Source organism: Aotus nancymaae, unplaced genomic scaffold (assembly GCF_030222135.1).
Source record: "Aotus nancymaae isolate 86718 unplaced genomic scaffold, 86718_ANA_hifiasm-v0.15.2.pri h1tg000010l, whole genome shotgun sequence".
NCBI lineage: Eukaryota > Metazoa > Chordata > Mammalia > Primates > Aotidae > Aotus > Aotus nancymaae.
In genome coordinates this window covers 36,601,892-36,615,506 of record NW_026988421.1, presented here as the reverse complement: position 1 = coordinate 36,615,506, position 13,615 = coordinate 36,601,892, and the positions used below count along the sequence as shown (strand labels likewise).

General features: G+C 39.6%; 1 protein-coding gene across 1 annotated transcript in view; it reads left to right on the top strand.

Moving 5' to 3' along the window:
* LOC135273998 (small ribosomal subunit protein eS6-like) overlaps window positions 1–13,615 on the top strand; it is a 75,997-nt gene that overhangs the window by 43,770 nt on the left and 18,612 nt on the right. Inside the window, exons 6-7 of the mRNA XM_064374101.1 lie at window positions 532–678; window positions 4,626–4,733. Coding sequence (XP_064230171.1) covers window positions 532–678; window positions 4,626–4,733 — 255 coding nt within the window. The remainder of the gene's footprint in view (window positions 1–531; window positions 679–4,625; window positions 4,734–13,615) is intronic.

Here is a 13,615-nt window from a genome sequence, read left to right as displayed (position 1 = left end):
TCACAAGGACCTATATAGATGTACCACTTTTAAATTAATTATACGTATTTTTACTATACCTTTTCATTTTTTTTGTTTGTTTGTTTTTTGCTTTTGTTTTTGTTTTTGTTTTTGAGACAGAGTCTTGCTCTGTCACCAGGATGGAGTGCAGTGGAGCAATCTTAGCTCACTGCAACCTCCGCATCCCTGGTTCAAGTGATTCTCCTGCCTCAGCCTCCCAAGTAGCTGGGACTACAGGCACCCACCACCATGCCCTGCTAAATTTTTTGTATATTTGGTAGAGACAGGGTTTCACCATACTCTACCTTTTCTATATTGAGATATGTTTAGATACACAAACACTTATCATTGTGCTACAGTTGGCTTCAGTATTTGGAACATGCTGTACGTGTTTGTAGCCCAGAAACAATAGGCTCTACCATCTAGCTTAGGTGTTTGGTGGAGACTGGAGAAAGAAAGAGAAAATCAGTTCGTGGTTGCATTATGGATGCCAATCTGAATGTTCTTAACTTGGTTATTGTAAAAAAAAAGGAGAGAAGGCTATTCCTGGACCGACTGATACTACAGTGCCTCACCGCCTGGAGCCCAAAAGAGCTAGCAGAATCCGCAAACTTTTCAGTCTCTCTAAAGAAGATGATGTCTGCTGGTATGTCGCAAGAAAGTCCTTAAACAAACAAGGTAAGAAACCTAGGACCAAACCACCCAAGATTCAGTGTCTTGTTACTCTTCATGTCCTGCAGCACAAACGGCAGTGTATTGCTCTGTAAAAGCAGCATACTAAGAAAAATAAGGAAGAGGCTGCAGGATATGCTGAACTTTGGCCAAGAGAATGAAGGAAGCTAAAGAGAAGCGCCAAGAACAAATTGCAAAGAGGCGCAGACTTTCTTCTCTGTGAGCTTCTACTTCTAAGTCTGAATCCAGTCAGAAATAAGATTATTTGAGTAACAAATAAGATCAGACTCAAAAACAAAAACAAAACAAAAAAACAAAATTCAATGCTCTTTACCCTTTATCAGAGGTTGTATTTTATACTTCACTATAAGGGCAGTGAAACTAATTTTCATCCGTACTGCATAATCTTGTACCAAAGGCAATTCCTAAAGAGAATTTCCAAAACATTTTAAGCAATGGCATCCTCATTAGCGTGAGTGCGTGGTCTCCTGAGAAATAAATGAATGGTGTTCTTAAATTTCCAGATACGTGGTTGGATTTTAAAGTCTCATTATTTCAGTGTCACAACTGGTAATACTTTAAAATGCTTACTGTATTAGCTTCCATAAAAAGTCATTATGCAGCAAAAATATTGAAGGCATAAGTGATTTAACAGCTGCAAAAGGGAAAATTGCAAAGAATACCTAATGAATGTTAATATAACATAAAACCAGACTTGTGGACTACTTTATTTTTATCTAGAAAAAGAAAAAAATTTAGCATAATATTGACACCTATAGGTCTACAGAAGAACATCATCATTCTTAGACGTTATATGATAGAAATTCCTCTCATATATAAAGAAATATGAGAGGGATGTTCTCTAATTCACTTTTTTCCATATTTTTTGGCTTTGGGTCATTTGTTCCATCATACCTTTCTCTTAGGCGCAGTGACTACATGTATGAAATCAGCACGCAGGAGTGTTATATCAAGATAAAAGCGTCATATATGTGCTATAATTGGTCATTGAATGACCTGACACTAATGTGTTAGAACAGTTCAAAGCCAATTGTTAAATACTAGGAAATTTTGTGAGCCAGTCGTTGAACTGTTAATACTTGAAACTGGCCGCGGAGGGAGAATTTACCTGATGGAAATCAGTAAACACGACACACCAGGGCTTCTCCTCACTCCCACCCAAGCCAGTTTACCAGCACCCTGCTGACTTGAGGTGGGAGAAACAGCGGAGGGAGGCTGCTATTTACCCCCTTACAAATGTTGGAAACCACAAATTGGGATTTCCCTGTATCAGCAGAGAAGACCAAAGACTATGCCAATGTCTCTGGTGACTTTGGATTTGATTTATAAATAGAGTTTTACTAAAGCTGGGAGGACAATAAGGCTGTATTTAAAGACATTTCTATCCATGTTTGTGCCAAACGAACATTGGGAGCTATGAAAGAAATCTAAAGTGTTTGTAGTGGATTATTTAATTTACCTCTGCTTAAAAAAATGTAAGATGTTCACTATGTGTATATAGTTAGAAAGAAAAAGGAAAGTTAAGACTATAGATATATACTTTCTCTTTAAGAAAGAGAAATCATTTTTAGACATATATTTTTGGAAAAGCAGGCACTAAACTGATGATCTCTTGGGAGAGTGGAGATGGAATTAATGGGAATGTTTATTCTCTTAATGTCCAAATTTTCTTTGTTGCTTTTTAAGAAAAATTTGTGTTTGATTTTTTTTTTTTTTTGAGACACAATCTTGGCAAGATCATAGTTTACCACAGCCTCCATCTCCCAGGCTCAAGTGGTCCTCCTGTCTCAGCCTCCCAAGTAGCTGGGACTACAGGCACACACCACCATGTCCAGCTTTTTTTTTTTTTTTTTACTTTTAGTAGAGATTAGTTCTCACCATGTTGCTCAGGGTGGTCTCAAACTCCTGAGCTCAAGCAATCCTCCAGCCTCAGTCTCCCAAAGTACTGGGATTACAGGCATGAGCCACTGTGCCCAGCCAGCATTTAATATTCTCATAACTAAATAGTACTTTTAAAAGAAAGAAAAGAACCAAATAATATCAGATAATGTGGTGATACTGACCATTTGGTAATGGCCTGTTCAAGGCTAAAAACTTCTCCAGTCCATCATTCCATTCTTAATTGACTTGACTTTTTTTTTTCAAAGATAAGCATTTGTTTCTTGTCGAACTCAGAATTTTCCGTTATTGTGCATGTTTCAAAATGCTTTAAAGTTAGTTCCTGCATTGCATTGAGAGACATATCAACTGTACTCTAAGGACTGATGAGGTCTCGCAAGCCCACCACCGCTTTCATTTGTTTGTAAACCCCATGGGACTCCTATTTCCAAGTGCTGGCAGCAGACAGAGCTGGCAAAATTTTGTTCTGACAGACGACTCTGTTCTTGTCAAGGAAGCCTGTCAGTGGAAAACATGTCAGTAGAGGAGCTTCTGGAGAACTCCAGCATCGGGGCACTGGTTTGTTATTTCTGGCTTGGCCATAGAATGAACCCTGGGACTTTGGGCAAGTCACTTAATCTTTTAAAGCCTCACCTGAAAATAGGAGTAATACCATGATTCTGTGACTCAAAGATACACATTTTCCTGCATTTTATTATTCCTGAAATGGAATGTGTCTAAATAAATTTGCCAGCTTCCAGGCCCAGTGTGGATACCTCAGTATGAGACGTGAGTGACATTTGTGAATGTGGGTGAACTTGGAGGGTTACCTGGAAGATATCTGTTTATTTGATATCATATGAGATGAGTGATTTGCATTGATAGCATCACACATGTTTATTTGCATTTCATATTAAATAAATCAAAATTTACATTTATTCTAACCAAAGCAAATCTTTGTCTCTAGAGGACTGAAGAAATATTTTCCTATTAACTATCAACAGCCTCTAAGTTGATTATTAAGTTGATAGTCCTCAACTGATGACATATTATAATCAGGGAAAAGGGAAAACAATACCAGCAGGCTAATGTTGAAGATTCAATGAGATTAAGCTCATAAAATGCTTAGCATAGTGCCTGGTACATAGGAAGCACTCAAGAAATATCTTCATCATTGTCATCATCATTATCATCATCATGATCAGCACCATACTTTATAACGCATTAGTCGAAATCACTTTCCGTAGCCACATTTCATTCACAATCCCTGTGTAAAGAAGGCAGTTAAGTCTGAGGCACCCTGGGATGTTAGGCAAGTCACTTAGTCTGAATTGGTGGTTCTCAACCTTTGCTGAATTTCAGAATTACCTTGTGAGCTTTTGAAAAATATCAGTACCTGAGTCCTAAACCAATTAAATTAGAATCTTTAGGGGTTGGGTGCAGGTGTTTGACGTGTTATTAAAGCTTCCTGGTAATTCTAATGTGCATTATTTTATGTTAGTGGTTCTCAACCTTAGTTGCACATGAGAGATCACACAGCTCAGATCAAGCCCATCAGCATTTCAGGGGTCAAATTTAGGCATTGGGATTTCTTTTCTAAGTAGTGAATCCCAAACATCAGAATCATCTGGGGCACTTGTAATTTAATCCAAACTCATGTGCTCCAGTCCCCCAAATTTTTATTTATGTCTGGGGTGAGGGCCTTAGGATCTGTATTTTTAACAAGTTCCCTTGATTTCTCTGGTATAGAGTTTGAGAATTGCCAGTCTGATAAGCCTCCTACCAGGCTCCACCTCCAAAATATGATTGGGGATCATATTTTGATATGATATTTGGAGGGGACAAATATCCAAACTATATCAGAGACTGTGCATTCAGCAATCACTATATGCTGTTTACCTGCAGCACCCCACACTGTACCTGGCACACAGGAGATGCCCAGTGAATATTTTTGAATGAATGAAATGCCTGCTGTATTAATCAGGGTTCTCTTAGAGGGACAGAACTAATAGGATATATATGGGAGTATTAACTTACACAATCATGTCCCACAGTAGGCTGTCTGCAAGCTGAGGAGCAAGGAGCGTCAGTCCGAATCCCAAAACTGAAGAACTGGGAGTCCAATGTTCAAAGGCAGGAAGCATCCAGCACAGGAAAAAGAGGTAGGCTGGGAGGTTAGACGCGTCTCTTCTTTTCACGTTTCTCTGCCTGCTTTATATTTGCTAGAAGCTGATTAGATTGTGCCCACCAGATTAAGGGTATATCTGCCTTCCCCAGCCCACCGACTCAAATGTTAATCTCTTTTGGCAACACCCAAACAGACACACCCAGGATTAATACTTTTTATCCCTCAATCCAATCAAGCTGACACTCAGTATTAACCACCACATCCGCTATAAGCCAAGTATGACGCCAGGTCCCAGGGATACAGAGATAAATATGATAGGTAGGTCAGCTCCTGAACAAACCATCTAACAAGAGAATCTGATTTAATATTTTTTAATATATATTTTATTGTACTTTAGGTTCTGGGATACATGTGCAGAACATGCAGGATTGTTGCATAGTTACCTACATGGCAATGTGGTTTGCTGCCTCCATCCCCCCGTCACCTATATCTGGTATTTCTCCCCATGTTATCCCTCCCTAACCTCCCTACCTCCTGCTGTCCCTCCCCTATTCCCCCCACAACAGACACCAGTGTGTGATGCTCCCCTCCCTGTGTGATTTAATTTTTTAAAAAGATAGTAGGCCGGGCGAGGTGGCTCATGCCTGTAATCCCAGCACTTTGGGAGGCTGAGGTGGGTGGATCACGAGGTCAGGAGATGAAGACCATCCAGGCCAACATGGTGAAACCCTGTCTCTACTAAAAATACAAAAGTTAGCTGGGCGTGGTGGTGCGTGCCTGTAATCCCAGCTACTCGGGAGGCTGAGGCAGGAGAATAGCTTGCACCTGGGAGGTGGAGGTTGCAGTGAGCTGAGATCACGCCACTGCACGCCGGTCTGGTGACAGAGTGAGATTCTGTCTCAAAAAAAAAAAAAAAAGATAGTAACAGAGTACAACAGTTAACATAATAGGAAGATACAAAACTGAATTGGGTGAACACTAGAGGAGGAGTTCTGAAGAGAGCACTAAGCTGAGACTGCAGATGAGGGGGATCAGGAAAGACTTCCAAGCAGGCCAACACAAGCCAAGTCTAGAAGGACCAGCAGGGAGTCAGTTTCGTGCAGAAGTGAGGTGTGAATGTTCCAGCTGAGCAACAGCATGGACCAGGCACAGAAGCATGTTTTTTGTGAAACAAACAGAAGATGAATATGTTAACCGTTGGTGGGTAGAGAGACCACAGGACCCAGCCTTGTCAGGGCTGGAGTGGGAAGGAATCTGTTTTCCCCTCCTCCCAGCACACCGTTCGCTGGGTGCTCAAGAGCCGTGGTCTCTGGTATCAGTGTGGCTGAATGGCAGGAACACTAGACAGGAGAGTGAAGGCCCCTGTTCTCAGCTTCAAGGAAAATTTCTTATTCATTTTTGTTCTTTAGTGCCAAGTTCAAGCTTCTGCAAAGACTGGGTGTTCCCCAAATGCTTCAGACAGACTGGCAGGGCAGCGACACAGACAGCCAAAATTGTGAACAGGCTCCCCAGTTGTTCTGGGGACTTGGTGTTCTCTCGCCCTTTCCCCTGAGGGCCTCTGGAGGCTAGAGTGTGCAGGCCTGGCATTATCTGCGTCAACAGAAATAGATTTTCTGGCATGTAAAGAGAGGCCACAAAGGAAGACATATACCCAATGACATGGGTGTGTACCCCTAGATGCATTTTTACCCCTAAAGTCAAGATCGGATATTTCTGACTGCTTTCCACAAAGCTAAACTTGAACAAAAACTGCATGTAAACACATCAGTTTCCCCAAATTACTGTCTGTCATCATCTAACAATTAGGTTGCAATTTATTGGTTTCTAGAATTAGATTAAAGCAGTTGCTGGACAATTAGACTTATTAAAATAATATCTGCTAAAAGGAAAGCTTCCAAGTTGGTTTGAGCTCCAAATTATTCAAAATATAATATCCACATCTTTTCCCTGACTCTCTTTTCTAATTCTATTGAGCTCTGTCTTAATTTTGTGTAAGGTTTATTCATCTTGATGAGAAGCTTAATAGACTAAACCGGAATTACTATATTTAAGATATATGTCTCTGAGGGGAGACCAAAACTCGTTTTCTTCCTTAGATTTAAAATAAAGTGAATTTCAATTTAATTCATTTAACTTCAAGAGCTATTTTTTTTTTCTTTCCTGGGGAGGGCAAGTATGTTTCAATTGCAGAGAAGTAAACAAAAGTGATTCTCTTTCATTAAGAAAGTGTAAGATTAACAAAATTAAAGCACCCACATCTGGGTGAATTGGTCTCTCAGAACAAACCAGCCATTTCTACGTGACAACAATAATTTGCAAGTGGTTGTTTTGACTCTTCCCCATCTAGAGTAACAAGCAAATATAGTAACTTGAGGAAATAAATTGGGCATAAATATGTCTAGAAAGGAGAGAGAAAATCATTTAGTGAATTCAAATCCCAGCTCTAACCTCATCAGAAAACCTCAAGAAAGTCACTAAAATGTCTGTCTAGATCTCCCTTTCCTCACTTTACATGGAGAATGAAAGTACCTATGTTAAAATTGATCAGTGGTTGCTAAGGGCTGGGAGAGGCAGGATGGTGAGTGACTGCTAGAGAAACTGGTGTTTCTCTTTTGGGGTAATGAAATGTTCTTAAATTGGATACTGGTGATGGCTGCACACCTTGTCCTGCATGCTAGGAAACTTCTTAGTCTCAGACAAACCAGGACAGCTGATCACTCTAAGCCAGCTGTTTTTATTCAGGGTTCATGGGCTATAAAAGACCCATCTGAGTTCAGTATTATTAAGCATGTCCATTGAACTGACTCATGCAGTAGCTGCATCAGAATCAGCTGGAGGTCTTCTTAAAACACAGGTTGCTAGATCCAACCCCGAGTTTCTAATTCAGTAGTTCTAGGTGGGCCTGAGCACTGGCATTTCAAATAAGTTTCCAAGTAATACTAATGCTGCCAGTCCTGAGACCACACTTTGAGAATTATTGGTGTTTGCACTGAAAAATAGATCACACTGGGAAAGGGCCTCTTGAAAATAAATAAATAATAAAATTGAAAAAATAAAAATTGATATATTATGGGCAAAGAAAGAAATTGTACTTGAATATAATTTAAATTTCAGCTGCCACGATGAGAAAAGGTGAAACTGAACAAGTATTTCAGTTATCTGTTACTCTCTCTTTCAGAGCTACCCAAATTGGTGTTAGGGTGGAAATACTGTGGAGGAAGATATGTTAATAGTTGTGCTAAGAAAATAAGCTTGTACGTTTAGCCAATAAACAGAGTAAAATGAGTTTGAGTTAATCTTTAATATAGTAATATGAGATGTAAATTTCTGAAAGATATGTCACATTTCCAAAACCTTTTTATTTGAGATGCAGTCTTGCTCTGTTGCCCAGGCTGGAGTGCAGTGGTGCAATCTCTGCTCACTGCAAGCTCCGCCTCCTGGGTTCAAGCTATTCTCCAGCCTCAACCTCCCGAGTAGCTGGGACCACAGGCACATGCCACCACACCTGGCTAATTTTTGCATTTTTAGTAGAGACAGGCTTCACTGTGTTGGCCCGGTTGCTCTCGAACTCCTGATCTCACGTGATCCGCCTGCCTCGGCCTCCCAAAGTGCTGGGATTACAGGCGTGAGCTACCACGTCTGGTCGTTTCAAACCTTTTTGACAACAGAAATCTTTGTTCTCCATTATCTGGAAAATACTATTCCATGATCTAATCTCCGAAGCCTATGAATCTGTTACTTTACATAGCAACAAAGACTTTGCAGGGATGATTAAATTAAGGAGTTTAACAGGAGGAAATAATCCTGAGTTATCTGGGTGGACCTAATTAATCACACGAGTCTTTATAAGGGAAATAGGGAGACAGGAAAATCAGACAAGATATAGTGATGGGAGCAGAGTCAGAGATTTGAAGATGCTATAACATTTCCTTTGAAGATAAAAGAAGGGGCCACAAGTTAAGAAATGCAGATCGTCTTTAGAAGCTGGAAAAGACAAGTAATGAACTCTCTCCTAAAGCCTCTAGAAGGAACATAGCCCTGGCAACACCCTGATTTTAGCCCATTGAGAACTATTTTGGACTTCTGACCTCCAAAACTATAAGATAATAAAATTGTGTTGTTCTAAGTCACTAAGTAAGTGGTAATTTGTTATAGTAGCAATAAGAAACTATTAATGGCATAAGTTAGCCAAAGCTGAATTCTGTTGCTTACAATAAACAAACACTTTACCACAGTGGTTCTGCAGTCCCTGGAAGAAGCTGAGGTATGGCGAGTCTCTGCTGGGTGATTCTTCAGCTCCTTCCAGCATTGCTGGGATCATTAATTATTTTCTTTTCATGACTGGACTGGTCTGGAAGGTCTAAGGTGACTTTTCTTGTATGCCTGGCACCTTAGCTGGGGTGGTTGGAAAATTAGATCTTTCTCCCTTTCTGTGTTGTTTCAGGCATGCAATCTTCATAGCAGGATGGTTGCACTTCTTACATGGAAGGTCTGAGCTCCAACAGCGAGTGTCCCAAGAGAAGCATTTTAAAACTCTAAGGCTTCCTCTGAGCTAGTTTTAGAAGATTCAGAAGGTCACTCTCACTGCATTATTATTCACTAAGGAGCAGTGTATAGAGTTGGCTCCACCAGAGCAGCTGGCTAAGAGTGAGAGAAGTATAATTCCCCCAAAGCAAGATTGGAGATGCTATTACCAGTGGAAGAACAGTGCTAGACTCAAAACAACAAAAGTATCCAAGTGAGGTATAGAGGCCAGTCAGTTGAGAGATGAGAGAAAAAGAACCCTCATAGCCAACCTACTTTAAAACTCCTAGATGAAAGAGTAGGTCTATCGTTTAAAAGAGATAAAATATGTAAAGCACATGGTAAGTGGTGAATAAATGGTAACTATGGGTTTCATTCTTTGCCTTGTTATAAAAATTAATTTTTATAATGTACTGATAAAAGAACAATATCAAGAGGAATTAAAACATTCAGAATCCTACCACATAGGAACATAGTCTTGAACTTTCTTCTTTCCTTCAAGTCCATATCTTTGGCATACGTATTTTTTGCATGGTTAGCTAATTTGTCATTTTAACTTTAGAATATTCACACAATCAGCATATCCTAAAGTATGGTGCCTTTAGGAGAGTTTATACAGAAATAAGTTTAACTTTGTTGAGATTATTTTTTTCTTTGTCGCATAAACTGGAATAGTTTTAATTAATTAATTAATTAATTAATTTTTGTCAAAGCCTGTCAGTCCAAAGAGACAAACTACCCCCCACCTTGCATTCCCTCTACCCTCAGCTTCACTCAGACCCAGAGTCTCAATGCTCACTGGAATAGTTTTAATAACTTTAAAGAAAAAAAAAAGCATTTGTAATTCTGATTCTAATTATTATTTTTGAGATGGAGTCTTACTCTGTCTCCCAGGCTGGACTGCAGTGGCACGATCTTGGCTCACTGCAACCTCCACCTCCTGGGTTCAGGTGATACTTCTGCCTCAGCCTCCCAAGTAGCTGGAACTACAGGCATGCGCCACCTAATTTTTGTATTTTTAGTAGAGATGGCGTTTCACCATGTTGGCCAGGCTGGTCTCGAACTCCTGACCTCAAGTGATATTCCATCCTCGGCCTCCCAGAGTGCTGGGATTACAGGTGTGAGCCATTGTGCCCAGGCATATCTTTGCTTTTATTTTCAAAGATCAAATCATGCGGTTTTGCATTTTTTTTTTGAAAGGACTTAACAATAGCCATAAGATTTTTTAAAAATTTATTTTAGGAAGTCTTAAAGCCCATGTTTCATACTTGCATAATAGTCCATCCAGTGGTGGAGCAAAATTTCCTAAACCTCATCCTTATTATTGGACATGTAGGTTGTTTTCATTTTCAATTTTCAGACATAGTTTTTTACTTTTGTCATCCTAATTCCTTGAAAAGAATCCTCAGGACAATGTCTGCCTCAGCTAGCGTGGAAGTGTTCCCATGTTTCATAAGCATTGCTGCATGCTGGCCCATGCAGGCTGAGCCATGGTCATGCCACTGGCAATTCTGTACCAGCTTCCCCAGGACCTTGGCAGCACTGGATGTTATTTTAAAACAAACTACAGTGAGGTGGGAGAAACTGGTTTAATAAGCACAAAATAGTGTTCATTTTTCTTGAACTGTTTGCTTTTCTATTATTACTTTCCCCAACTTATTTGGAAAATTTTTAAGCTTACAGAGAAATTGAGTCTCATATCCTTTTCACCTAGGTGCAATTGTTACTATTTTGCCATATGTGCTTTTTTTCTCTTAATACACACACACAGCGTTTTGCTGAGCCATTTGAAAGTTGCAGACATCATGACACTTCACCCCTAAATACCCCGTCGTGAGTCTTCTACATAATCCACATAACCATTATCAAACACAGCATACACAAGAAATTTAGCATTGATACAAAATAGTATCTATTATGCAGTACATATGCAGATTTCCCTAATAATCCCAAAATGTCTTATAGAGCTGTTTTTTTAAAATCTAGGATTCAATCAAGATTCACACATTGCATTTGTTTGTCACATCTCTTTACTCTCTTTTAGCCTAGAAAATTACCCTGATTTATTTACTTATTTACTTATTTATTTTTGAGACAGGGTTTCACTCTGTCACATAGGCTGGAGTGCAATGGTGTCATCTTGGCTCATTGCAACCTCTGCCTCCTGGGTTCAAGTGATTCTTGTGCATCTGCCTTCTGAGTAGCTGGGACTACAGGAGTACAAACCATGCCTGGCTAATTTTTGTATTCTTAGTAGAGACAGAATTTTGCCATGTTGGCCAGGCTGGCCTTGAACTCCTGGCCTCAAGTGATCCACCTGCCTTGGCCTCCCAAAGTGCTGGGATTATAGGTGTGAGCCACCATGCCCAGCATCCTGATGTATTTTTAACTCTTTCATAACACTGAAGGTTTTGAAGAGTACTGTCCAATTGTTTTATGGTATATCCCATATTCTGGATTTGCCACATTACATTTTCATAACTAAATTAAAGCAAACATCTTTGGCCAAGAACACTGTATATGTGATGATGTGTACTTCCCATCACACCCATCAACAGACACACCATGTCAGGTTGTCCAATTACTAGCCGTGCTGAATTTTATCACTGGGTTAAAGCAATGTCTGTTGTAAAAGCACATTTTCCATGTGATGTATGGAGGTGGTAATTGGAGACTGTGAATATCATGTTCCCTAATGTTTCACTCAGAGGATTTTGGGTCCATTGATGATTCTTTTAAATTAATTATTACATTGTTGGCTACATAATGATGATTTCTGATTTAATTATGATTCCTTTTTATATATTAGCAGATGTTCTTCTGTAGAGTGAGCTATATTCCTGTTTTAAAATATCTGGACTTCTGGCCTCAAACTCATGGATTCTCTTTTAGATACAGCATTGTAATCCATTAACAATACTATTCTTTTTGAAGCTCAGATTGTCCAAAATTTGGCCAATGAAAGCTCCTTTAGTGCCATATTGGTGGTAAAATGGTGAGCATGGCTGCCTTCCAATAAAAGCTCCTTCAAGCTGACTCCTGTGTCCTTTTGACAGGTTCTCATTAGTCTTTCAGCAATTCTTTGCTTTTTGGTAGAGTAAGATATTCCAGGCTTTGCTTCTACTTTCACTACCCTAGATCTGGAATGAGCAATTCCTCCAAGGAAACCTGGTTCCTTTTTGTGGGAAATGATATTTATTAATAATAACCAAGGTCTGGGTGGTAGTTATGCTCATTGCTACTGGGTACTATTGCTTCTAGGCCTTGTCTGGAAAGAGCTAATGTGTATACGTGTGTGTTTGTGTGTGTGTGTGTATGCATGTGTGTGTGTAGCTATTTATAAAATCATGACCTCACACTGATACCTCCAATTCCCTCCAATTCAATATAATGTCACAAAGTTCTTCCTTATCTTACCATACTCCACATTTGTATTTCCCTTTTACCACAGTGAGAGTCTTGGATCTCTAAAATATCAATATATTTACTCTCTCATACAGTATACATGAAATAGTTTCAGAGTTACTATGTCAATATTACACCAAATAAAACCTACTAAGTAAAATTCAAGATTTTCTTGAAGGTTTTTTTTTTTTTTTTTTTGTCTTTAGAATACATCCTCCAATCCCACCTGAAATAAGAAGAAAATGAATAAAAATAAAAAAGACGAAATTGAATATATCCTACAAAGGGTATATTATTGGATTATTACATTCAAAGTTTCCTGGATTATTTCTTTTTGTGTGTGGTATACAATCAATTTGATATCTATCTGTATTTATTTGTATCTGTTTGTGTTCATTTTTATAGTTTGCTCTTTCCACCACTTTAATTTTTTGAAAATGTAGACCATGTAAATGGTTCAAAGGTGAAAAACTATATGTAAAATATGATACACTGTTATACAGGTAGCTGTCAATGAGCCATGCCTTCTGGTATTCATGCCTCGTGTAGTCTCCTCTGACGCTGACACTTGGAATGGCCATGGGACTTGCTTTGGTCAATGAGATGTGAATAAATATAACCGGGTAGAGCTCTTGCATTGAGGGCTCCAAGAGGGAGCGTTCCCAGAAGACAAACTGTCCCTCAAGCAGGAGCTTAGCTTAGCTCTTGCACTGAGGCTTATCTTCCAGGAACTCTGCCTCTTGGAGCCCAGCTGTCAGCTGTAGAGAATCCAGGCTATCCTGCAGGAGACTGAGGCTGGGTAGAGAGATCCAGGAGAATGAGACAGCATGTGGAGAGAGAGAGGCCAACGGGAGGAGAACTGAGTCACCCCAGCTGAAGTTCCAGCTGAAGACAGCCCATGAGTGATTCCAGCTGACACCACATGGCGCAAAAGCACCACCCCAGAATTGTGAGAAATTATAGTCATTAAGGCACTAAATTTGGGAT